The sequence below is a fragment of the Ranitomeya imitator genome, chromosome 5 (genome assembly GCF_032444005.1).
Source record: "Ranitomeya imitator isolate aRanImi1 chromosome 5, aRanImi1.pri, whole genome shotgun sequence".
Lineage (NCBI taxonomy): Eukaryota > Metazoa > Chordata > Amphibia > Anura > Dendrobatidae > Ranitomeya > Ranitomeya imitator.
In genome coordinates, this window is record NC_091286.1 from 356,656,879 (window position 1) to 356,683,441 (window position 26,563).

At 46.8% G+C, this 26,563-nt stretch overlaps 1 protein-coding gene across 6 annotated transcripts in view; it reads right to left on the reverse strand.

Moving 5' to 3' along the window:
- Window positions 1-26,563, reverse strand: part of MYO6 (myosin VI) — a 326,341-nt gene that overhangs the window by 157,917 nt on the left and 141,861 nt on the right. For all 6 annotated transcript variants that reach the window (XM_069726515.1, XM_069726516.1, XM_069726514.1 and 3 more), the window contains exons 11-12: window positions 22,891-23,071; window positions 13,962-14,106 (exon numbers count right to left, since the gene is read on the reverse strand). In XM_069726515.1, the coding sequence (XP_069582616.1) occupies window positions 13,962-14,106; window positions 22,891-23,071 (326 nt within the window). The remainder of the gene's footprint in view (window positions 1-13,961; window positions 14,107-22,890; window positions 23,072-26,563) is intronic.

Below are 26,563 nucleotides of genomic sequence, written 5' to 3' on the forward strand. Positions count from 1 at the left end.
ATATACTTGCCCCGGTAATTAGCCTGACAGAGTGCAGGTGTAATGACGGCTTTGTGTCGTTTCCCTACCGGAGTACAACATATTCACATATCGTATAGGTTACACCATCATTTGTGCCAGTCTGATGCCTCATTTACAGGGGCCAGGCGGCCAGTAACGAGCGCTCATTTACTATACTCAAGTCGTCCGCCGCTCGTTTGCTGGCCTGCTTACATAAGTCACCAACAATGATAGGAACGGTACAATTCCTTTTATACTCATTCTTTTCCCCCGTACAGTATCAGCCACACGTCCCGCTTACCCATAATAATATTATTCACATTATCATAAAAATCAAATCACTCAACTAACAAGCGTTTCACTCATTCGCCATGGCGGATGCTGCTCGGATTACATCGGCAGATTTCCTGGAATGAGCAAACGTTCGACAATGATGGGGCCATGAGGCCAGGTTTACTCCATGCTTCTGCATCCCGTCACAAGCTACTGTTTTTATTATTGTTGGCCAAGTTTACCATTAAAACAAATTGCAACCAGATACAAAACCGCTGTAAACTTTTCTTTGTCCTGTTTAAGAACCAAATCCAGATGGTTCCTATTTTGGAACAAAAGAAGTCAATGGTCATGTTGGGGAACATTGCCTGAGCTGAAGGAATCAACGGTGTTGCCAGGATAACCTTGTATGCGGCTTGATTCATACGGCTTTCGCAAAGATTAAAATGCCCTATTCCAGCCTTGCTGAAGCATCCCCAGATCATCACCGATCCTCCACCAAATTTCACAGTGGGGGCAAGACACTGCGGCTTGTACGCCTCTCCAGGTCTCAGTCTAACCATTAGAATGAAAGAACAATTTACATTTTACTCAAAAGTATACCTATAAAGAGAAAAATCAGACAAACTGAAAATTTTGCAGTGGTCTCTTAATTTTTGCCTGAGCTGTTTAGCACTCCTATTAGATCATGTTAAATGGAACCTGTCGGTAGATCAATGCTGCTCGAACCACGGGGGGCATGAATGAGAGCCTCGTCAGTCATTGCAGTCAAGTACACTTTTATCTGAAAAGATATAGCGTTTACGAGAAAATATAGTTTCAAAAGCCGGCTGGGAACTATAACCAGAGACTTCACTAGGCCGATGTGGATAAGGCGGATTCTCCCCACCCCGCTCCAGGTGACTGACAGCCTCGGTCTATCTACATACATGGGAAAGACCTGGAGCGGTGCAGGTGTCGGCACTGGACTAGTCAGGTCCCTCTCAGGTAGTCCCTGGCCAGCTTTCCAAATGTCTTCCCTGATGCGCCATATCGATTCATAGAAAAGCATATCTGCCTGCAATCTTGCATCCACGCTCAGGTTTATGATGGGTTTCGGGCAGATTGCGGTTCAGGCAGCGTGAATATAATCACAGGCTCCCTTTGAGGAACTTCTTTTTCTAATCTCAAAAAAAAAAGGCCTTCAAAAATATTCAAAAACGTGGCGTACTTTTTTTGCTTTTGTTTTTATACAATTGGAGCATTTTGGGATTTTCAGAAAGTGATGAAACTTTGCACCATTTTCAGGATTCAGGAGTACGGAAAGTCTAAGGTTCACTTCTTGAGGGCCACTCACACTTTTCTCGCCCTGTTCAATTTCGGCATGAGTCAAGAATACCATACATGTTACTTTGTAATACATCACTGGGTATACGACTGGATTGCTGCAGACATAGAGCAGCTTCCATTCTGTCGGGACATATCACAATTCATCTTTTTAATGGTGGACCTCATGCCGGTACACACACAATAGGATACAGGTTCTACTGTGACTGTAAAAATCAAGCACATAAAATATGTAAATTGCGAAACTTACAAAACAGAAAAGTAACATAATATTTCTGCTGGGAAAAAGAACAAAAAAAAAAGTTTGAATTGTTCACGGACTTCGACTGCAACGTTGTAGATCGATCTTATTAGAAACTGCGTAAACCGACCATTGAAGTGAACTATGGCTTTCTAGAAGAGCAATTTAGAAGTCATTTAGCAGGATGCATGATGTAAGGATAAGGCCGCACGCGCGATCTTCACGCCTCCAAGACTTTTGACATTCTCAGTGCTTGAACCTGAAGATCTGAGATGTAGCCCTCACTTCCTGGGGACACTTACAATATTCAGTATGTTTGTAATCGGCGATATAGAACATAAAAGTGCAGTGATTAAAGAGAATTGGTAAATCCGGTTTATTTTCTCCAAATTAAGGAGGGGCGCAGATGACAGGTTTCAGACGGTTCAAACTGCCACATTACAATCTGTAACGCAGCGGATGAAATTATGCAAAATTACTGGATGAAAAGCCAAAAAAAGCTTTGAAATTTGGAGCTTATTTAGATTTGCAATTCATATTATCAATATTCTCTGGGTGGCAAAGATGAGGGAAACCAGACGCGAAGAGGAGAACCACTAATTAACTTCCAACTTGAACAACTGTTTGTCCTCAAAGGCACAAAAGGGAAACCCACTGAAAAGCGCGTTAATTAGTTACACAGCAAGCCAACATCCAAAATTACAGATGCATTTGTGACATTCATGTTTTCCAAAGTAAGATTAGCCTGCCAGCAAATTAATATTATTCCAATCAACTCTTTCTGCCAATAATGCATGCAAAAGACGACATTCATACAGGTTTTTAACAAAGTGGACTACAGCAGGACTCCAAAGTCCTCACAAGGAGCTGGTACTAAATGACAAACTGATATATTTCATTATTTTTAATAATTTTATAAAATAGGTAATGGGGAAATAACCATGGATTAGAACTGCTTTAAAGGATTTGTCCAGGCTCTGTGTGACTGAAGACTTGTGAATTGTCACAGAGCGAATAGCCCATGCTGTCAGGATTCTCTAGTGGCGGCGCATGACTGTGAGCAATTTGCGCACATGCGGCCACATGCCAAATAGACATGCAGGGCCTGACATACTACAAATAGATTGACCAAGGCTGGACATGTCTAGTCTGACTGAGGCAGAAAGTAAGCAAATCACATACTTATGGCCACCCACTCCTGGCATCGGCACTACAGAATCCTGACAGCGTGCACTGCGCGCGCAGTGGGAGTTCAAAACGTCACAGACTGGAGTCTCAAGCTTGGACAACTCCTTTAAATTGTTGTTTCTGGTGACTTTAAAGAATAAGCTGTCATGTGCTTAATAATACCGTCTATGACCATTGACTTGATTTCCTATTTTTTTCATCTTTTTTCCATCCGCATACTCTCCTTCTAATAATCAGACCTAGTGGGTAGCGATTATCTGCTATAAGGTGTCTTACATACTGCACATAGAGAGATGAGGAGTTCCTGCTCTCCAGTGTCTATGTAGGACTTATTTGGAAGTACCACAGCCGAAGACGTTATACCGCAGTACTGAGCACTGTAGCTGTTAATCCAGCAAAGGGCTGAGAAGAAAGTAGAACTGTGCCGCTGTCTTCGATAATTCTGCATCTCTCTCCTCCATAGACTTCAAAAGGCAGCTATAACCTGATACCTCAGTGAGATGGTAGTCTGTCTGCTTTTCAGCTAGATGGAATTCAGCAGCTTTTCAGAGTAGATGGCTTATGAGGTAGGGGTAGGAGAAAACGTGGCTCATAAGTGGAGAAAGAAGATTTCTTCAATAAAATATATTTCAAAGTATCTTACACTTGCTTGTACTATTTAATTTCAGAGAGAAATGTCAAATGAAACCCTTGCACACATGCCTTGTTCTCAGCCATCATAGGTTTTAGAGTTTCAGCTATCAAAAGCTCAGGGGAAGGGGACTAGGACCATCTCAGGTGTGGGGAAGGGGGCAACTGGCCAAGGGGTTAAGTGCTTGTGCGAGGCAATGTGCCCCTTTCTCTACTTCTAAAGGGGGTCATGACATGCATGGTGTTGGAAGAAACCGCTGAGAACCGACTTCTGTTTCATCTGTTTATGCATTTCATACTACCACCTGTATTTGCATATCTGACCATTGTGTATGTAGTGTTTGGTCTAGTGTGACCTTAAGGCAATTAAATATATAAATTTAACCTCGGCTGCTCTGTTATCGTGATCCACAAATCCACACGTTGTGTTCTTGGGTTGGAGGGAGACGGTACTCTGTGACCCCTCGCCGTATTAGTGACGTCAGGCGGGGCTGCGAGGTGCGGTTCCTCACATATTGTTGGCAGCTGTGAAATATCTGTGATCTCTCCGGTGTCATCCTTCACACCAACATAATACCCATATTGGGACAATACAGCACAAATCACTAAGGTGAGTAGTTCTTCTACAAAATTTAATGAGAGAAGCATTTATCCACTATATAATTGTCTAAGGGTCACTTCCGTCTTTCTGTCTGTCCTTCTGTCTTTCTTTCTGTCACGGATATTCATTGGTCGCGGCCTCTGTCTGTCGTCGCTGATTGGTCTCGGCAGCTGCCTGTCATGGCTGCCGCGACCAATCAGCGATGGGCACAGTCCGATTAGTCCCTCCCCTACTCCCCTGCAGTCAGTGCCCGCTCCATAATCCCCTCCAGTCACCACTCACACAGGGTTAATGGCAGCGGTAACGGGCCGCGGTGTAACGCACTCCATTACCGCTGCTATTAACCCTGTGTGTCCCCAACTATTTAATATTGATGCTGCCTATGCAGCATCAATAGTAAAAATATGTCATGTTAAAAATAATAAAAAAACCGAAAAACCTGCTATACTCACCACCCGCCGCCTTTCCCGCTCCTCGCGACGCTCCGGTGACCACTCCATGCAAGCGGCAGGTTCCGGTGCCAAGGATGGTATGCAAGAAGGACCTGCCATGACGTCACAGTCATGTGACCGCAACGTCATCACAGGTCCTGCGCTCATACCAACCCTGGGACTGGAAGCTGCCGCGTGCACCGCACACAGGGCCAGAACTTCAACGGGCCTTTGGAAAGTGAGTATATGTTTATTTTTTATTTTAAGTCTGTATACTACGTGGCTCTGTGCTGTATACTCCGTCGCTGTGCAATATACTATGTGGCTGTGCAATATACTACGTGGCTGTGCAATATACTACGTGGCTGTGCAATATACTCCGTCGCTGTGCAATATACTATGTGGCTGGGCAATATACTACGTGGCTGGGTAATATATTACGTGGCTGGGCAATATACTACGTGGCTGGGCAATATACTACGTGGCTGGGCAATATACTATGTGGCTGAGCAATATACTACGTGGCTGTGCAATATACTCCGTCGCTGTGCAATATACTATGTGGCTGGGCAATATACTACGTGGCTGGGCAATATACTCCGTCGCTGTGCAATATACTACGTGGCTGGGCAATATACTACGTGACTGGGCAATATACTACGTGGCTGGGCAATATACTACGTGGCTGGGCAATATACTACGTGGGCATGCATATTCTAGAATACCCGATGCGTTAGAATCGGGCCACCATCTAGTATAATATATCCACCTACGGAGGCATGAACCTATTTTAACATATTGCACTAGAAGTGCCTTTCTGTCGCATTTTCTTTCATATACAGTACATAGACCAACCTTCTACAATACCTACTATAGTCCATGTAATAAGTGCGCCAGGACTGAATATTAAGGCGAACCTGTCAGCCGGATTTCACCTCCCAAACTATTTATATGTGTATGTATCTCTTTCAAAGATAAGTTCAGCAATACCTTTACATGGCCGCTCTGTTCCTTCATTACTGGGAAATCAACATTCGTATGAAAATCAGTCTGTAGATCTGAAGTCTCCGTCACTCCAGCTCTATTCCTCGTGCAGTGCCGCCTTCTCCTGCTTGACTGACAGCCTCTATGCTAAATTACTTCAGGCAAAGGACTCGCTAGTCAAGCAGGAGCATGTGGCGCTGGTCGGGAAACAGAGCTGGAGTGACAGAGGCTGCAGATCTACAGCCTCATTTGCATATCAACACTGGTTTCTTAGTAATGAAAGAATGGACCGACCCTGTAAAGAGATTGCTGAACGTGTACTTGTAAAAGCTACATTTAGCATATAAATAGTTTGGGGGTGACATCCCACTGACCGTGTTCCTCTCTGTAGATCATAGTTTCTCTTTTTCATCTGTGACTACTTTGGGAAATTCTGCAGGTTTGGAAAGCTGGAGGAAAAAACCCAAAGCCAACATTATTTTATCATATAATAGATAGACATACGGATAGGGAATTTAGAATGTGAGCCCCATCGGGGACAGTGATGATAATGTGTGCAAACTGTGAAGCGCTGCGGAATATGTTAGCGCTATATAAAAATAAAGATTATTATTATTATTTCCAGAAGTAATTGATCTTTTCACATACAGACTATATACATTATTACAACATTCAGTAAAAACTCTGAACATTGCAGACATGTCTATCTGGTGGTCTGATACAGCAGAACGTTAGGCAACCTTATACAGAGATCCTCGGGTGGAATCTTCTAGAATGTTTTCTAGGCATTCTGATATGGATAGAAGGATGCTTACAGCTAGAAAAGCAGCGGCTCTGTTCTGTAAGGTCAGGTTTCATCTTTACATACGAGAGGTTTGCTATTGACCAACAAAAAAACAATTGGCTGCCTTTTTCATTGGCTGCTTCTTTGATTTCAGGCACTAGCATGCTCTTTTATGGATTTAGGAAGTAATGTTCTAATTATAATAATTATACATAAATCATAATAATAGTTATTATTATTTTACATATTTTTATTCTAAACACCCACTCATAATTTGGAGAGAATGGAGTAAAGCAATTATGTAGAAAAAGAAAACAGAAAACAATACCCTTTTTATTGACAGCTGAATTGGTGGAAATTGTTATACCCACTTCACCCATCACTTTGGATGTAAACACACAACACTTGACAACCCATCAAAGAATGCCTCCGGGCGGATCCAGATGGGTGCACTGATGGAAATTGCTCATGCCATGTTCCAAATCAAACATGATGGCAGCCCACAGAAATGACAATGTATTGTGGAAAACGCGCACAAGCTTCTCCAAGCGTTTGTTAACTATAGGCGCACACGGGACTGGATTATTTTACTAGGGGACGTCCATAAGAGGAAAGAAATGCTGAGGATTTTTATCACGGACTTCATTGATGAAGGAAAAACGGACAACAAAATTGTATAAAATAAAAAAAGTACGCCTTCCTGGGCTGCTGCAGCTTCCTTTGCCCTTGGTCATGCATGGGCACAAGAGTGGCAGGAGGTGGGCATTGCGCATTGAAAGGGGAGAAGCAAGGCAGAGAAAGGGGAGAGGCGGCAGAGAAAGGGGAGAAGGGGCAGAGAAAGGGGAGAAGGGGCAGAAAGGGGAGAGCGGCAGAGAAAGGGGAGAGGCAGCAGATAAAGCGGAGAAGGGGCAGAGAAAGGGGAGAAGGGGCAGAGAAAGGGGAGAAGGGGCAGAGAAAGGGGAGAAGGGGCAGAGAAAGGGGAGAGGCGGCAGAGAAAGGGGAGAGACGGCAGAGAAAGGGGAGAAGGGGCAGAGAAAGGGGAGAGGCGGCAGAGAAAGGGGAGAGGCGGCAGAGAAAGGGGAGAAGGGGCAGAGAAAGGGGAGAGACGGCAGAGAAAGGGGAGAAGGGGCAGAGAAAGGGGAGAAGGGGCAGAGAAAGGGGAGAAGCGGCAGAGAAAGGGGAGAGGCGGCAGAGAAAGGGGAGAAGGGGCAGAGAAAGGGGAGAAGCGGCAGAGAAAGGGGAGAGGCGGCAGAGAAAGGGGAGAGACGGCAGAGAAAGGGGAGAAGGGGCAGAGAAAGGGGAGAGGCGGCAGAGAAAGGGGAGAGGCGGCAGAGAAAGGGGAGAAGGGGCAGAGAAAGGGGAGAGGCGGCAGTGAAAGGGGAGAGGCGGCAGAGAAACGGGAGAGACGGTAGAGAAAGGGGAGAAGGGGCAGAGAAAGGGGAAAGGCGGCAGAGAAAGGGGAAAGGCGGCAGAGAAAGGGGAGAAGGGGCAAAGAAAGGGGAGAGGCGGCAGAGAAAGGGGAGAAGGGGCAAAGAAAGGGGAGAGGCGGCAGAGAAAGGGGAGAGGCGGCAGAGAAAGGGGAGAAGGGGCAGAGAAAGGGGAGAGGCGGCAGTGAAAGGGGAGAGGCGGCAGAGAAAGGGGAGAAGGGGCAGAGAAAGGGGAGAGGCGGCAGAGAAAGGGGAGAAGGGGCAGAGAAAGGGGAGAGGCGGCAGAGAAAGGGGAGAGGCGGCAGAGAAAGGGGAGAAGGGGCAGAGAAAGGGGAGAGGCGGCAGTGAAAGGGGAGAGGCGGCAGAGAAAGGGGAGAAGGGGCAGAGAAAGGGGAGAGGCGGCAGAGAAAGGGGAGAAGGGGCAGAGAAAGGGGAGAAGCGGCAGAGAAAGGGGAGAGGCGGCAGAGAAAGGGGAGAGATGGCAGAGAAAGGGGAGAAGGGGCAGAGAAAGGGGAGAGGCGGCAGAGAAAGGGGAGAGGCGGCAGAGAAAGGGGAGAAGGGGCAGAGAAAGGGGAGAGGCGGCAGAGAAAGGGGAGAAGGGGCAGAGAAAGGGGAGAGGCGGCAGTGAAAGGGGAGAGGCGGCAGAGAAAGGGGAGAAGGGGCAGAGAAAGGGGAAAGGCGGCAGAGAAAGGGGAGAAGGGGCAAAGAAAGGGGAGAGGCGGCAGAGAAAGGGGAGAAGGGGCAAAGAAAGGGGAGAGGCGGCAGAGAAAGGGGAGAGGCGGCAGAGAAAGGGGAGAAGGGGCAGAGAAAGGGGAGAAGGGGCAGAGAAAGGGGAGAAGGGGCAGAGAAAGGGGAGAAGGGGCAGAGAAAGGGGAGAAGGGGCAGAAAGGGGAGAGGCGGCAGAGAAAGGGGAGAGGCGGCAGAGAAAGGGGAGAAGGGGCAGAGAAAGGGGAGAAGCGGCAGAGAAAGGGGAGAAGCGGCAGAAAAAGGGGAGAAGGGGCAGAGAAAGGGGAGAAGGGGCAGAGAAAGGGGAGAAGCGGCAGAGAAAGGGGAGAGGCGGCAGAGAAAGGGGAGAGACGGCAGAGAAAGGGGAGAAGGGGCAGAGAAAGGGGAGAGGCGGCAGAGAAAGGGGAGAGGCGGCAGAGAAAGGGGAGAAGGGGCAGAGAAAGGGGAGAGGCGGCAGTGAAAGGGGAGAGGCGGCAGAGAAAGGGGAGAAGGGGCAGAGAAAGGGGAGAGGCGGCAGAGAAAGGGGAGAGGCGGCAGAGAAAGGGGAGAAGGGGCAGAGAAAGGGGAGAAGCGGCAGAGAAAGGGGAGAGGCGGCAGAGAAAGGGGAGAGACGGCAGAGAAAGGGGAGAAGGGGCAGAGAAAGGGGAGAGGCGGCAGAGAAAGGGGAGAGGCGGCAGAGAAAGGGGAGAAGGGGCAGAGAAAGGGGAGAGGCGGCAGTGAAAGGGGAGAGGCGGCAGAGAAAGGGGAGAAGGGGCAGAGAAAGGGGAAAGGCGGCAGAGAAAGGGGAGAAGGGGCAAAGAAAGGGGAGAGGCGGCAGAGAAAGGGGAGAAGGGGCAAAGAAAGGGGAGAGGCGGCAGAGAAAGGGGAGAGGCGGCAGAGAAAGGGGAGAAGGGGCAGAGAAAGGGGAAAGGCGGCAGAGAAAGGGGAGAAGGAGCAAAGAAAGGGGAGAGGCGGCAGAGAAAGGGGAGAAGGGGCAAAGAAAGGGGAGAGGCAGCAGAGAAAGGGGAGAGGCGGCAGAGAAAGGGGAGAAGGGGCAGAGAAAGGGGAGAAGGGGCAGAGAAAGGGGAGAGGCGGCAGTGAAAGGGGAGAGGCGGCAGAGAAAGGGGAGAAGGGGCAGAGAAAGGGGAAAGGCGGCAGAGAAAGGGGAGAAGGGGCAAAGAAAGGGGAGAGGCGGCAGAGAAAGGGGATAAGGGGCAAAGAAAGGGGAGAGGCGGCAGAGAAAGGGGAGAGGCGGCAGAGAAAGGGGAGAAGGGGCAGAGAAAGGGGAGAAGGGGCAGAGAAAGGGGAGAAGGGGCAGAGAAAGGGGAGAAGGGGCAGAGAAAGGGGAGAAGGGGCAGAAAGGGGAGAAGGGGCAGAAAGGGGAGAGGCGGCAGAGAAAGGGGAGAGGCGGCAGAGAAAGGGGAGAAGGGGCAGAGAAAGGGGAGAAGGGGCAGAGAAAGGGGAGAAGCGGCAGAGAAAGGGGAGAAGGGGCAGAGAAAGGGGAGAAGCGGCAGAGAAAGGGGAGAAGCGGCAGAGAAAGGGGAGAAGGGGCAGAGAAAGGGGAGAAGGGGCAGAGAAAGGGGAGAAGGGGCAGAGAAAGGGGAGAGGCGGCAGAGAAAGGGGAGAGGCGGCAGAGAAAGGGGAGAAGGGGCAGAGAAAGGGGAGAGGCGGCAGAGAAAGGGGAGAAGGGGCAGAGAAAGGGGAGAGGCGGCAGAGAAAGGGGAGAAGGGGCAGAGAAAGGGGAGAGGCGGCAGAGAAAGGGGAGAGGCGGCAGAGAAAGGGGAGAAGGGGCAGAGAAAGGGGAGAAGCGGCAGAGAAAGGGGAGAGGCGGCAGAGAAAGGGGAGAGACGGCAGAGAAAGGGGAGAAGGGGCAGAGAAAGGGGAGAGGCGGCAGAGAAAGGGGAGAGGCGGCAGAGAAAGGGGAGAAGGGGCAGAGAAAGGGGAGAGGCGGCAGTGAAAGGGGAGAGGCGGCAGAGAAAGGGGAGAAGGGGCAGAGAAAGGGGAAAGGCGGCAGAGAAAGGAGAGAAGGGGCAAAGAAAGGGGAGAGGCGGCAGAGAAAGGGGAGAAGGGGCAAAGAAAGGGGAGAGGCGGCAGAGAAAGGGGAGAGGCGGCAGAGAAAGGGGAGAAGGGGCAGAGAAAGGGGAAAGGCGGCAGAGAAAGGGGAGAAGGGGCAAAGAAAGGGGAGAGGCGGCAGAGAAAGGGGAGAAGGGGCAAAGAAAGGGGAGAGGCGGCAGAGAAAGGGGAGAGGCGGCAGAGAAAGGGGAGAAGGGGCAGAGAAAGGGGAAAGGCGGCAGAGAAAGGGGAGAAGGGGCAAAGAAAGGGGAGAGGCGGCAGAGAAAGGGGAGAAGGGGCAAAGAAAGGGGAGAGGCGGCAGAGAAAGGGGAGAGGCGGCAGAGAAAGGGGAGAAGGGGCAGAGAAAGGGGAGAAGGGGCAGAGAAAGGGGAGAAGGGGCAGAGAAAGGGGAGAGGCGGCAGAGAAAGGGGAGAAGGGGCAGAGAAAGGGGAAAGGCAGCAGAGAAAGGGGAGAAGGGGCAAAGAAAGGGGAGAGGCGGCAGAGAAAGGGGAGAGGCGGCAGAGAAAGGGGAGAAGGGGCAGAGAAAGGGGAGAAGGGGCAGAGAAAGGGGAGAAGGGGCAGAGAAAGGGGAGAAGGGGCAGAAAGGGGAGAAGGGGCAGAAAGGGGAGAGGCGGCAGAGAAAGGGGAGAGGCGGCAGAGAAAGGGGAGAAGGGGCAGAGAAAGGGGAGAAGGGGCAGAGAAAGGGGAGAAGCGGCAGAGAAAGGGGAGAAGGGGCAGAGAAAGGGGAGAAGCGGCAGAGAAAGGGGAGAAGGGGCAGAGAAAGGGGAGAAGGGGCAGAGAAAGGGGAGAAGGGGCAGAGAAAGGGGAGAGGCGGCAGAGAAAGGGGAGAGGCGGCAGAGAAAGGGGAGAAGGGGCAGAGAAAGGGGAGAGGCGGCAGTGAAAGGGGAGAGGCGGCAGAGAAAGAGGAGAAGGGGCAGAGAAAGGGGAAAGGCGGCAGAGAAAGGGGAGAAGGGGCAAAGAAAGGGGAGAGGCGGCAGAGAAAGGGGAGAAGGGGCAAAGAAAGGGGAGAGGCGGCAGAGAAAGGGGAGAGGCGGCAGAGAAAGGGGAGAAGGGGCAGAGAAAGGGGAGAAGGGGCAGAGAAAGGGGAGAAGGGGCAGAGAAAGGGGAGAAGGGGCAGAGAAAGGGGAGAAGGGGCAGAAAGGGGAGAAGGGGCAGAGAAAGGGGAGAAGGGGCAGAGAAAGGGGAGAAGGGGCAGAAAGGGGAGAAGGGGCAGAAAGGGGAGAAGCGGCAGAGAAAGGGGAGAAGGGGCAGAGAAAGGGGAGAAGGGGCAGAGAAAGGGGAGAAGGGGCAGAGAAAGGGGAGAAGGGGCAGAGAAAGGGGAGAAGCGGCAGAGAAAGGGGAGAAGCGGCAGAGAAAGGGGAGAGCGGCAGAGAAAGGGGAGAGCGGCAGAGAAAGGGGAGAAGCGGCAGAAAAAGGGGAGAAGCGGCAGAGAAAGGGGAGAGCGACAGAGAAAGGGGGAAGCGGCAGAGAAAGGGGAGAAGCGGCAGAGAAAGGGGAGAAGCGGCAGAGAAAGGGGAGAGCGGCAGAGAAAGGGGAGAGCGGCAGAGAAAGGGGAGAGCGGCAGAGAAAGGGGAGAGGCGGCAGAGAAAGGGGAGAAGCGGCAGAGAAAGGGGAGAGGCGGCAGAGAAAGGGGAGAGGCGGCAGAGAAAGGGGAGAGGCGGCAGAGAAAGAGGGGAAGGGGCAGAGAAAGGGGAGAAGCGGCAGAGAAAGGGGAGAAGCGGCAGAGAAAGGGGAAAGGCGGCAGAGAAAGGGGAGAGGCGGCAGAGAAAGGGGAGAAGCGGCAGAGAAAGAGGAGAAGCGGCAGAGAAAGGGGAGAAGCGGCAGAGAAAGGGGAGAAGCGGCAGAGAAAGGGGAGAAGCGGCAGAGAAAGGGGAGAGCGGCAGAGAAAGGGGAGAGCGGCAGAGAAAGGGGAGAGCGGCAGAGAAAGGGGAGAGGCAGCAGAGAAAGGGGAGAAGCGGCAGAGAAAGGGGAGAGGCGGCAGAGAAAGGGGAGAGGCGGCAGAGAAAGGGGAGAGGCGGCAGAGAAAGAGAAGGGGCAGAGAAAGGGGAGAAGCGGCAGAGAAAGGGGAGAAGCGGCAGAGAAAGGGGAGAAGCGGCAGAGAAAGGGGAGAGGCGGCAGAGAAAGGGGAGAAGCGGCAGAGAAAGGGGAGAAGCGGCAGAGAAAGGGGAGAAGCGGCAGAGAAAGGGGAGAGGCGGCAGAGAAATGGGAGAGTGGCAGACAGAGGGGAACAAGGGATGTATGGACCAGAGATCAGTCATCAGTAGTAGCCATAATACTAATATGGACGGAGCCTCCGTACATTTTTGTTTCTTGTGTTCAGCGGGATATTACTTATGACTGACAACCATGTTCTAGTGTAACATCATTTCATCTAAAGCATAAGGTCTACTTTTACAAATCCTTACGGGAATGGCGTAAGAGGCAATTATCTAATACGCTGTAATACTACGAGGAGAGATGTGATAATAGGATTAGAGACAATATACAATTCTCTCAAGACAAAATTCTTGCTAGATGTGTTTGGTTTTTTTTTTATTAATTCCAAGAAACTAACAGCCTCAGGTAAAAAAATGATTCTACTTCATCAGGGGTCAGTTCAGAATGCTTATTTGCAAGCACGTCCTTGCGTTCAGTCAGTCGTGTGAATGCAGCCGGCTCCGGCTATTCATTGCCAAAATGGCAATTAAAAAAAAAAAATTTAAATTTAAAAATTTTCTTAAAAACCTTGTTCTTTCTGCTAAGCGCTGGCTACCATATGTATACATGAAATTGCACTAGAAACTGTATATACCGTAATTTAAAAAAAATATATATATATTTTTTTTTTTAAATGACTGGATGAAGTCACCTGACCGACCCTTGTATTTTGGACTTGACTATATTCTAGAAGTCGCCAGCTTTAGTCTTCTTGAAGCAGAGGGTAATAAAAGAGCAGGCACCACTGCTATCCCGGTAGCAATGTCAATGGCGGGCATTCTCATGTGCCACAAGACGCGAGCAGATCAGACCATCTAGACCATACTGTGTTACATTACTGGTTCTCGTAACCTGCCACCGACATATTATACGGCACAGCTTGGCGCAGGGAAGGGTAGGCCATCATTTATATCAGATTTTTAATGTCAGTCTCACTTCTCACGTTTCGTCGGCTGTTACAAAGCAAAGCGATAAGAAAGAAGGGTTTCAAGGAGCAGAGCATTTTTATCCAGGAGGAAGACGTCGTCCTGCAGAAATATCGCCTGCCGCTTAATTGTTTGCATTGAGGGAGTGAAATGACAGAGGAGGAAAACAATCTTACTTGATAACTGTGCCTTTGGCGCCCCCTGCTGTTGTAAGCATGACCCGCGTGGTTAGACTGACTCGCAGATCATCCTGGTCCAGACCCAGCAGCGCAGAGCAGGATTCTAATGATTTGCTTGATTTGTTCTTTAGCGTGCAGCCACCTGGTGTGCGATACAAGAGAAATGTCAGGAAAATCCAGGTCGAAACAGGGACATAATTGGTTAACAGCGCCTGGCACCTCGCCTAGCTCTCAGGCATTTGTCCAGAAGATCTATGCTACACAATCTGCTATTTTCAGATTATTTTTTTTTAATTTATTTATTTTTTACGTTTTTCTTTCATCTGCAAAATAAAAACCACTGTAGATGACAAAAAACAGTAAGCAGCTGGAAAACGAGAGTAAATGTGTACTGTGCTCTAGAGGAGAAAAACTGGGGTTGGAGAGGTGCTCGGCGCTGCATGGAGTAACGGAGCGCGGCTTTTATTCTGCGCGTTAAAGCGAATGGAGTCTGCCCCAATTCTGATCTGCTTTCTATTACAGTCCCCATTAAAGGCACATTTGCTGCCAGAATGAGCATCGATCGCTGATATATAACAAAGCCATTTAAAGGGATGACAAAGAGAATCTGGGGGCACTATTCAGCCACACATCATACGCATCTATTCATTGTTTCATGATTATTATTATTTATTATTATTGTTTCATTGGTGATTATTGATTCGGAAATGAAGGGGTGCATCATTTTGTTTTTGTAATCCATCTTGATATTGCAGTTATCATTTGTTTTATACCATATATATGGGGTTCCTTGTACATTGTCACCATTTCAGCACACCTACATCTTTTGTATAGCCTTTCGGCGTTTTAGATGTTTTTCTTGTGTGTCTTGCTTTGTCCTTGTATGCTAATAAAGCATATCCCTTTATTTGGCGAGCACCGCTTTTTGCATACTTCTTGTTCTTTATATGCATTTAAAGTGATGAACTATCATTAGCACAGATTGTGGGCAGCAGATCGCCTGTTTACACCCAACATGATGACTTTTAGGACCACAAAAGATGCCATCAGCTGACTACCAAGCACGCGAGATGGAAACTATACACTGACACAGGATTGGCAACGAGTGATTATCTTCCTGCGTTATAAGACCTTATGGCTCACAATCTCATTTCGCCATCTCTCACACACTAGGGCCAATTTCAATTACTGACAGTCAATCTTATGTTTGTGTAATGTGCAAGTACCTGGGCACAATGTATAGGAAGAACATACAACTCCATGCTGAGATCTAGGGGGACTCTAGCAAAATGGAATATTACATGCCAGCTAGTCATGTAAAACATTGATGGGCCAGGATAGCAGCTTTCCGCTCTGACCAATTTAGTCAAAGCTAGACAAATCATTGGAGATGGCGGCTAGTTTACCTGCTTGAGCTTCAGATAGGTTTTCTGCTTAGAACACAAGGGGGGGATCAGCAGAGAATGGGCAGAGAGTGGGCAAAAAGGGGCAGAGAGTGGGCAAAAAGGGGCAGAGAGCAGGCAAAAAGGGGCAGAGAGCGGGCAAAAAGGGGCAGAGAGCGGGCAAAAAGGGGCAGAGAATGGGGCGAGCGGCAGAAAAGGGGGGCGAGCGGCAGAAAAGGGGGAGAGCGGCAGAAAAGGGGGAGAGCGGCAGAAAAGGGGGAGAGCGGCAGAAAAGGGGAAGAGTGGCAGAGAAGGGAGAGCGGCAGAGAAGGGAGAGCGGCAGAGGGGGGAGAGCGGCAGTGAGGGGGGAAAGCGGCAGAGAAGGGGGAGAGCTGCAGAAAAGGGGAGAGCGGCAAAGAAGGGGGAGAGCGGCAGAGAAAGGGGAGAGCGGCAGAGAAAGGGGAGAGCGGCAGAGAAAGGGGAGGGCGGCAGAGAAAGGGGAGGGGGGCAGAGAAAGGGGAGAGCGGCAGAGAAAGAGAAGAAGGGGCAGAGAAAGGGGAGAGCGGCAGAGAAAGAAAAGAAGGGGCACAGAAAGGGGAGCGCGGCAGAGAAAGAGGAGAAGGGGCAGAGAAAGGGCAGCGTTCGACAGAGACACCGTGGATAACCTGCCTTCTTGAGACATGAAAATTTAAAAACAGGAAAAGTTGTAATTCTGCCATTGTCCAAACAGATGAATAGAAGATGTGAAAATCCAATGCCTGCTTAATCTAGGGTGGTACAAAAATGTTTCTTTCAATTTCTGGAGGCGAATACGTCCTACCATTAGTCAGGGCTGACTCCAGATTAAGGCTAATGTGAAGAATCTATTTAAAGAAATCACTTAACAACATTGAATTTCCATTACTAAGCAGCATACTAAACACTTCTAACAACGCATTACACAATAATACTTCATGCTCCATTTCTTATCTCGCCCAGTATGGAAAACTACATATAAAAGTAATAAACTAAGAAAAAGTAGAAACATATAATTGGGGGTTAGGAGTAGGGCTCTTAAATCGTCATTCTCCTGGGGCAGACAGCCACATCCAGAGCACAAATAGCAAAAGTGCCGACTATTCCAGCACTGTTACATATGAAATAGTTGTGAGCCTATGACTACCTAGATACTAGAGAGTCATCAGGCAAACAATCTGCCCGTGATTTTTTTCAGATACCCACATAAACGTATGAGTTTGGCATGCAAATTATTTTAATATGAAATAGTTATCCATGTCTTAAGGTACCGTCACATTTAGCGATCTAGACAACGATCCCGATCGCTGCAGCGTCGCTGTGTGGTCGCTGGAGAGCTGTCACACAGACAGCTCTCCAGCGACCAACTATGCGAAGTTCACTGGTAACCAGGGTAAACATCGGGTTACTAAGCGCAGGGCCACGCTTAGTAACCCGATGTTTACCCTGGTTACCAGTGTAAACGTAAAAAAAAACCAAACACTACATACTTACATTCCGGTGTCTGTCCCCCATTGCTGTGCTTCCCTGCACTGACTGTGAGCGCCGGCTGGCCGTAAAGCACAGCGGTGACGTCACTGCTGTGCTCTGCTTTACGGCTGGCCATGCAGGGAAGCAGAACTCCGAGGGACGCGACAGACACCGGAATGTAAGTATGAAGTGTTTGGTTTTTTTTTACATTGGTAACCAGGGTAAACATCGGGTTACTAAGCACGGCCCTGCGCTTAGTAACCCGATGTTTACCCTGGTTACCAGTGAAGACATCACTGAATCGGCGTCACACACGCCGATTCAGTGATGTCTGCAGGAGATCCAGCAACGAAATAAAGTTCTGGCCTTTCTGCTCCGACCAACGATGTCACAGCAGGATCCAGATCGCTGCTGCCTGTCAAACTGAACGATATCGCTATCCAGGACGCTGCAACGTCACGGATCGCTAGCGATATCGTTGTGAAGTTGGTCAGTGTGAAGGTACCTTTACTGACTGATCATTAAATATGCAAACAGCCTTTACAGAGATAACACAAACTGTAATGGGACATGCCAATCCTAAATGTTAATATTGACCCTTTAAAAAGGCCTTCTCACATGAGTTAGGATAAGAAGCCAAACCAGGCACTCCATTTGCACACATGTGTCTTGGTATTTGCCCCTTATCAGTACAAAGCAGGAAAGCTGACCTGGCTGGATGAGAGGCTTCAAATTAAAGGTACCGTCACACTCAGTGACGCTGTAGCGATATAGACAACGAGCCGATTGCTGGAGCGTCGCTGTTTAGGTCTGTAGAGACGTCAAACACAGCAGCTCCAGAACGATGCAGGAGCGATCCTGTGACGTAACGGCGACTCACTTATCGTTGTATCTGGTTGTTAGCTCCATGTAAAACGTTGCTGGCATCGTTGCTTTTGATGTCAAACATGACGATACACGCCGACCTGACGACCAAATAAAGTTCTGGACTTCTAGCTCCGACCAGCGATGGCACAGCGGGATCCAGATCGCTGCTGCGTGTCAAACACAACGAGATCGCTATCCAGGACGCTGCAACGTCACGGATCGTTGTCGTTCTCGTGGTAAAGTTGCTGAGTGTGAAGGTACCTTAAGGGTAAAGCTTCTCCTTGTGGAGAGTACCAAGCCGGCATAAGGAGACTTCTAAGCCATGCAATGCTTTTCCTAACTCATCCTTGTGATCACTAATGACCTTGGATATCTCCCCCTGGGACCGAATTTCTAAATCAGCAAGGAGCTTCGGGGGTCTTCATCTATATCATTCTCATCAGGTGGGAATTAATGGCCCAGTGCCAATAGCAGGTGGTGAGGGAGTAAGTGGAAGACCGTGGTTAGAGTGTGGGAGCTGGTGCCAGTGCTGAGTGCTGCAAGGGCAAGTAGAGTCGCGCAACAGGCTAAGTCTAGTAGGGTCATCTAGGATGGCATCACTTAGCCTTCTTTATGCATATAGGCAAACTAATAAATGAATGCAGACTTTGGGTATATAGTGCCGCCCCCCTTGCCCCTTTTTTCTTTCATGAATGTGTAACTGCTCACAGCATTTAACTACTCCTAGGGCCAAGGGAAAATCACTATTTTGGCACATTGATGAGAGTGGGACTGATCCATCTTTTTATCAGTTATCAAGTGGATAAATGATAATCTTCTTGACTGGGATACCATTTTAAAAGGAGTTGTCCAAGATTAGAAGAACATGGCAGCTTTCCTCTAGAAAGTGGATGACCTTAATCTGTAAATGAGGCATTGCACTGTTTTTAGGAGAAAACAGTCATGTTTTACTATTTTAGCATCCAATCCAGTGGTGATGCATTTCATTGCGAAACGAGTGTCGGGTGTGGTGGGTCACTGGCCTTCTATACTGCTGCTAACATTAACGCTATCTATTGGTCTATTGCAGTGTTTCTCAACTCCAGTCCTCAAGACCCCACAACAGGTCATGTTTTCAGGATTTCCTTAGTTTTGCACAGGTGATAATTTCATCACCTGCTCAAGCATTAATTCCATCGACTATGCAATACTAAGGAAATCCTGAAAACATGACCTGTTGTGGGGTCTTGAGGACTGGAGTTGAGAAGCACTGGTCTATTGTATCTGTTATAATTTGATGTATATCTGTTATGAGTAGTATATTTATATCATTTAGATTTAGTATAATACTGCTATTATGGACAACATAGGACATATAAACCTAAGAAACTATGTCTTTGTTCTATTTCACCTATGTACAGTGGGGCAAAAAAGTATTTAGTCAGTCAGCAATAGTGCAAGTTCCACCACTTAAAAAGATGAGAGGCGTCTGTAATTTACATCATAGGTAGACCTCAACTATGGGAGACAAACTGAGAAAAAAAAATCCAGAAAATCACATTGTCTGTTTTTTTATCATTTTATTTGCATATTATGGTGGAAAATAAGTATTTGGTCAGAAACAAACAATCAAGATTTCTGGCTCTCACAGACCTGTAACTTCTTCTTTAAGAGTCTCCTCTTTCCTCCACTCATTACCTGTAGTAATGGCACCTGTTTAAACTTGTTATCAGTATAAAAAGACACCTGTGCACACCCTCAAACAGTCTGACTCCAAACTCCACTATGGTGAAGACCAAAGAGCTGTCAAAGGACACCAGAAACAAAATTGTAGCCCTGCACCAGGCTGGGAAGACTGAATCTGCAATAGCCAACCAGCTTGGAGTGAAGAAATCAACAGTGGGAGCAATAATTAGAAAATGGAAGACATACAAGACCACTAATAATCTCCCTCGATCTGGGGCTCCACGCACAATCCCACCCCGTGGGGTCAGAATGATCACAAGAACGATGAGCAAAAATCCCAGAACCACGCGGGGGGACCTAGTGAATGAACTGCAGAGAGCTGGGACCAATGTAACAAGGCCTACCATAAGTAACACACTACGCCACCATGGACTCAGATCCTGCAGTGCCAGTCGTGTCCCACTGCTTAAGCCAGTACATGTCCGGGCCCGTCTGAAGTTTGCTAGAGAGCATTTAGATGATCCAGAGGAGTTTTGGGAGAATGTCCTATGGTCTGATGAAACCAAACTGGAACTGTTTGGTAGAAATACAACTTGTCGTGTTTGGAGGAAAAAGAATACTGAGTTGCATCCATCAAACACTATACCTACTGTAAAGCATGGTGGTGGAAACATCATGCTTTGGGGCTGTTTCTCTGCAAAGGGGCCAGGACGACTGATCCGGGTACATGAAAGAATGAATGGGGCCATGTATTGTGAGATTTTGAGTGCGAACCTCCTTCCATCAGCAAGGGCATTGAAGATGAAACGTGGCTGGGTCTTTCAACATGACAATGATCCAAAGCACACCGCCAGGGCAACGAAGGAGTGGCTTCGTAAGAAGCATTTCAAGGTCCTGGAGTGGCCTAGCCAGTCTCCAGATCTCAACCCTATAGAAAACCTTTGGAGGGAGTTGAAAGTCCGTGTTGCCAAGTGAAAAGCCAAAAACATCACTGCTCTAGAGGAGATCTGCATGGAGGAATGGGCCAACATACCAACAACAGTGTGTGGCAACCTTGTGAAGACTTACAGAAAACGTTTGACCTCTGTCATTGCCAACAAAGGATATATTACAAAGTATTGTGATGAAATTTTGTTTCTGACCAAATACTTATTTTCCACCATAATATGCAAATAAAATGATAAAAAAAACAGACAATGTGATTTTCTGGATTTTTTTTCCTCAGTTTGTCTCCCATAGTTGAGGTCTACCTATGATGTAAATTACAGACGCCTCTCATCTTTTTAAGTGGTGGAACTTGCACTATTGCTGACTGACTAAATACTTTTTTGCCCCACTGTAGGTGTAAGGTGTAATTGTAAAAAATTATCAGGTTTATTACATGGGTTAACTCTATTAGTATAGGGGCTTATTATCATTTAGCTCATTATATGTTCTGATATTTTGTACATATGACCATTTATTTTCATTATATGGTATGAATTAAGAAGCCGATTATTATAATGGCTTCTTAAATAGATCTAGCAGTATATCATACATGACTGAAGTCAATTAGGCAAATGTCTGAAAGTTCTCTTTATACACTGCATCATCCAGCCATAAACTGGACTATGTACTGGAGATCCAATATAATACTAGTCATGTTGCTGATATTAAGAGTTTTGTACTACATATAGATAGCACATGAGACACTGGAGTAATCACAAGTGTAGGATAAATCCAATTAACTTGTTTTCACCAGCGAAACCCTTTATCACTAAGGATGAGGGAACCTGAACTGTAAAGTTCGTACCGAACACCAAGGTCCGGTGCCAAACTTTGAACATGGACATTTTCCTGGAAGTCTGTTTTACTGTTCTTGTTCAGTACTTAATAAAGTTTGTTGAAAGGCTGCAGCGCAGCCAATCAACAAGCTTTTAGGCTGTGAGCACTTCCGGAGCCATGATCACCAGGACATTGGTTGAAGCAACACATGACCCAGCCTGTATAAACGCCAGATCACGGATGGTGCAACGATTGTGCTCTGACTACAGCAGGGACAGGATACTGCCAGAGAGACAGTATAAAATAAATAATTTTAAATAATGACGTGGGATCCCCCTTATTTTTAAAAACCAGCCAAGGGAAAGCAGACAGCCCCGAGTTGGTCTTACAGTGCTGGGAAGGGCCCAATATCCATGGTCTTTTAATATCATCCCCCAGCTGTCTGCTTTGCCTTTGCTTGTTATTAAAAATGGGGGCAGGACCATAAAAAAATGACGTGGGGTCGCCCCCTACTTTTAATAGCCAGCTAAGGCAAAGAAGTCAGCTGGGGACTAATAAATAGGCTGGGAAGGTCCATCGATATTGTCCCCCTCCCAGCATAATAAGACTAGCTCACAGCTGAGCGATAGATGGGTATTCACTTTTTGACTAGATGGGGTCCAACCACGGGTACCAGCACCAACTGGCATTTTGGAGAATTTTTGAATGAATGAATGAATTGAGCAGAGGTAGAGTATGCACACTGCTGAGCCATTCCAATTGGGATAGAAGGGCCCCGTTTTGCCAATGGGTGCGGATCGGATCTCAGCATTCAGACCCCAAAGGACAGGTGATAAAGGTGATGTCCGGTGAAAATAAGTTACCACAAGTTCGACATCAATCCTTACAAGACTTTGAAGCTGTTCTGAAAATCTTCCTCATGACGGAGTTATGATATAAATTCTACTTGTGCTTCACCCTGCCCTTACCTTTACTGCTTAAAACCATCTAAATCCCTCAGCGAGTGTGCAATAAAACTTTCACCGAGGTACACATTTGACTTCAGGAAAAACTCCATTTGAAGGCGTATTACAGCCTGCGTCCATCAAACACAACTCTATTTCTTATGAGTCCCTGAGTAGAGTGATGAATAATTCCCTCAGTTCTTAGAACATCCAAATAATCTGACTTTCTTATGACACTCAAACCTCGGTAAACCAACACCAGCCTTATAAAGATGTGACTTCTCATGTTAAATATAACAATAAACCTCATATATTACATTATGGTCTGTATATATTAACAGACCCAATTGGCAAAATTAAAGTATTTAACCCTCTACGGCAAGTTTGGAGAGCAGTATCTTTTTTGATCTCGGCTTTGAAAAGGGACACCACGACTCATGTGAGGTTGCCCATCTGTCACCTCGACCATTGACTTGTGAAAGGAGCCGTTCTGCAGAGCACCTGCATTGCAGCAGTCACACAACAGTGCATTTTTATTGTTTCCCAAAGACCTTAACAAATCAAAATGTGCAGATGGCTGTTTCATTTCCTTGTAATCAAATCACCCTTTCCATTTACTCACAAAGGCGAGAGTTTTCAAAATTCATTTTTCTATCAGACCTTGTCCTTGGTGTCTATGTGAGGGAAATTTCCACGTGTAAATTAAAGTACATTTTATTCCCTTTTAAAAGAACATTGTGCTTTGCGACTCAAATCAAACTCACAGCCTTTCCGATGACATTTACACTGATAGAATAATAGAATAAAATGTCTTCTAACCAGAGGTGCTCCCAGCTTCTTCAAAATCAATATTTCCAAGGTGTAGGACACCAGCAACCACTCGGAAAAGATCAAGCTTCTCTGTGTCATCCAAGCCAATCTTTTTCATTGCAATGCACATCCGATTGAAATCTCCATGGTCATCTAAGAGCGGGTCCTTCAGAGAGCCATGTTTGAGGTACTACAAAATAAAAATGTTGATTAGAATTGTGATATAAATCTAGTGTAAGTCACACAGCGCAACCGAAAAGGAAAGTGTACATGCAAAAGTTAAATAGGGAGTGTGTCTAGGATTAGCGGCCTCTGCTTTTTCCCAGAAATACCACCCTTCTTGCACACGGCTATGTCTGGGATTACAGTTCAGCCTCAATTAACGGAATGAACGAGAGTTGTAATAGCACCCATAGGAACAAGCAGATACCTTCTTTTTACATCCTGGACAAATCCTCCTTGAAAAATATAATCACCTACACATCAAAGACAGCCATTTGGTGATCTGAAGAATCTATGAGAATACTAATCATGGAGGAAAAAATATAGGCAAACAGTCATATGCAGATATAGTAACCACTCTACAGGGTAAGGCCTCGCCAACTTCAGTTTCTCTAAAAGTCTATGCTACTTCTAATTTGCGCATGTGTAGCCTACCGCGTTTAGAGGACCAGTGCGAAGTTTACGGTCTCCTCTATTGTTAAGTCTCCTCTTCTTTGTGCTCACACGCTGGTCCTACAGGCACTGTGGGTGGCGTTCTTTTTACACTGGACACAAAATGAAACAGTGGCTGCAGAGCTAAGTAATTTTTTTTTGTTTCTCATTTCGAATGCGGTATTATTAGCCAGTAAATTCATATGTCAATTTTCCCCTCAACCAAGGGTGCAATAACTCAGCTTAACTCCACTCCCTGGACTTTGATCACAGTAGGTGACAGCAGTAAGATCAGTATGGAAAAAAGAACTGTGTGCCATTACAAAACACATTCTGCATATGCAGCTCTAATCCCATGGCACTACTATAAGCTCTGCTTTACCTCCTATGCCCACACTAACAGTGCTGTGAGATGAGAGCTGTAGATGAAGAGGTGTTTGTAATGGCACACAGTACTGTTATACTCCTCTCACCCACTTTTAATCACATTAAGTGTCAGCAGTGAGGTCAGTTAGGAGAGCAAGGCTGTGTGTATCACACAGAGACATTCTCTAGAGGAGTTTTCTTTTCTTCCCCTAAATAATGCTTTCTACTTATGATTGGTCAACAGCAGGTAGGAGAAGAAAGTAGACAAATGCCTGCTAACACCTCTTTGCTTTAAGCGAGTGGTCCACTACTAGGACAACCCCTTCTCATACCCCACGCTTGGCTCCGATACACTCCGATGCACTCGCGGTTCTGGGGTTTTCTCGCTGCTGCATGACAGGTGGTGTCCGGTACCCAAATAGCGCTGGCGTCACTGTTCCTGCCATAGCACAAATTGGACATGCAGAAGAAGTAAGGAGATCAGCTGCAGCCTGGACTTCCTCTTCATGTTCAATTTGTCCGATGGCGGTTTACAAAAAAGCACGGGAGTCCAGAGGAAAGCGAGTGCCGATGCCTCGGGAACGGCGCAGGCATGGGAGGGGAGTCTAAGCTTTTTATTTTATCGGGACGAAGCGTGGGGTATGAGAAGGAGTTGTCCTAGTAGTGGTCATCTTATTTAAAGAGGAAATTAGCATATAAGCTTTATGACTTAATTCTTAAAATAAAAACTACATTTACTCAGTTCTGCAGCTACTATTCCATGATGTGGTCAGTTTACCATGCTCAAGCTGTCGAAAGGTCTTCTTTACATACATACATACATACAGTACAGACCAAAAGTTTGGACACACCTTCTCATTTAAAGATTTTTCTGTATTTTCAAGACTATGAAAATTGGAAATTCACACTGAAGGCATCAAAACTATGAATTAACACATGTGGTATTATATACTTAAAAAAGTGTGAAACAACTGAAAATATGTCTTATATTCTAGGTTCTTCAAAGTAGCCACCTTTTGCTTTCATGACTGCTTTGCACATTCTTGGCATTCTCTTGATGAGCTTCAAGAGGTAGTCACCGGAAATGGTTTTCACTTCACAGGTGTGCCCTGTCAGGTTTAATAAGTGGGATTTCTTGCATTATAAATGGGGTTGGGACCATCAGTTGTGTTGAGCAGAAGTCTGGTGGATACACAGCTGATAGTCCTACTGAATAGACTGTTAGAATTTGTATTATGGCAAGAAAAAAAGCAGCTAAGTAAAGAAAAACGAGTGGCCATCATTACTTTAAGAAATGAAGGTCAGTGAGTCCGAAAAATTGGGAAAACTCCGCCCCAGGAAAGGAAGACCAAGAGTCACCTCTGCTTCTGAGGATAAGTTTATCCAAGTCACCAGCCTAAGAAATCGCAGGTTAACAGCAGCTCAGATTAGAGAGCAGGTCAATGCCACACAGAGTTCTAGCAGCAGACACATGTCTACAACTGTTAAGAGGAGACTTTGTGCAGCAGGCCTTCATGGTCAAATAGCTGCTAAGAAACCACTGCTAAGGACAGGCAACAAGCAGAAGAGACTTGTTTGGGCTAAAGAACAAAAGGAATGGACATTAAACCAGTGGAAATCTGTGCTTTGGTCTGATGAGTCCAAATTTGAGATCTTTGGTTCCAACCACCGTGTCTTTGTGCGACGCAGAAAAGGTGAACGGATAGATTCTACATGCCTGGTTCCCACTGTGAAGTATGGAGGAGGAGGTGTGATGGTGTGGGGGTGCTTTGCTGGTGACACTGTTGGGGATTTATTCAAAATTGAAGACATACTGAACTAGCATGGCTACCACAGCATCTTGCAGCGGCATGCTACTCCATCCGGTTTGCGTTTAGTTGGACCATCATTTATTTTTCAACAGGACAATGACCCCAAACACACCTTCAGGCTGTGTAAGGGCTATTTGACTAACAAGTGCTAAGCATCTCTGGGAACTCCTTCAAGATTGTTGGAAGACCATTTCCGGTGACTACGTCATCAAGAGAATGCCAAGAGTGTGCAAAGCAGTCATCAAAGCAAAATGTGGCTACTTTGAAGAACCTAGAATATAAGACATAATTTCAGTTGTTTCACACTTTTTTGTTAAGTATATAATTCCAAATGTGTTCATTCATAGTTTTGATGCCTTCAGTGTGAATTTACAATTTTCATAGTCAAGAAAATACAGAAAAATCTTTAAATGAGAAGGTGTGTCCAAACTTTTGGTCTGTACTGTACGTCGACCTATATGAGCTGCAAGAAGGCATGATATGAAGCTAAAGCAGGTAAATCTAATTCCTTGCATGTTACCTGCAACCTGCCAGATGTTTCATATCAGTCTGCACCTTGAGTGGTGTTCACACCTGCATATGAGGCTCTCCTGGGAGCCTTTATTTCTGATTTCAACTCAGTGATATATTTCAGCAGCCAATAAAGATTAGTGGAACCCATTTTAAATCAAAGTGGTGTACAGGATACCAATAATGTTGATCATGCAACACATTTTATCCTGCTTTTCTGGTCCTGTAATGGAACACAAAAAGAAAACTTAGGACACAAATGTGAACTTCACCTTAAGCTGCATTCATGCATCCATGTGAAATGTCTATGTGCTGCCTGAGTTTTTATTGGACAGAATAAA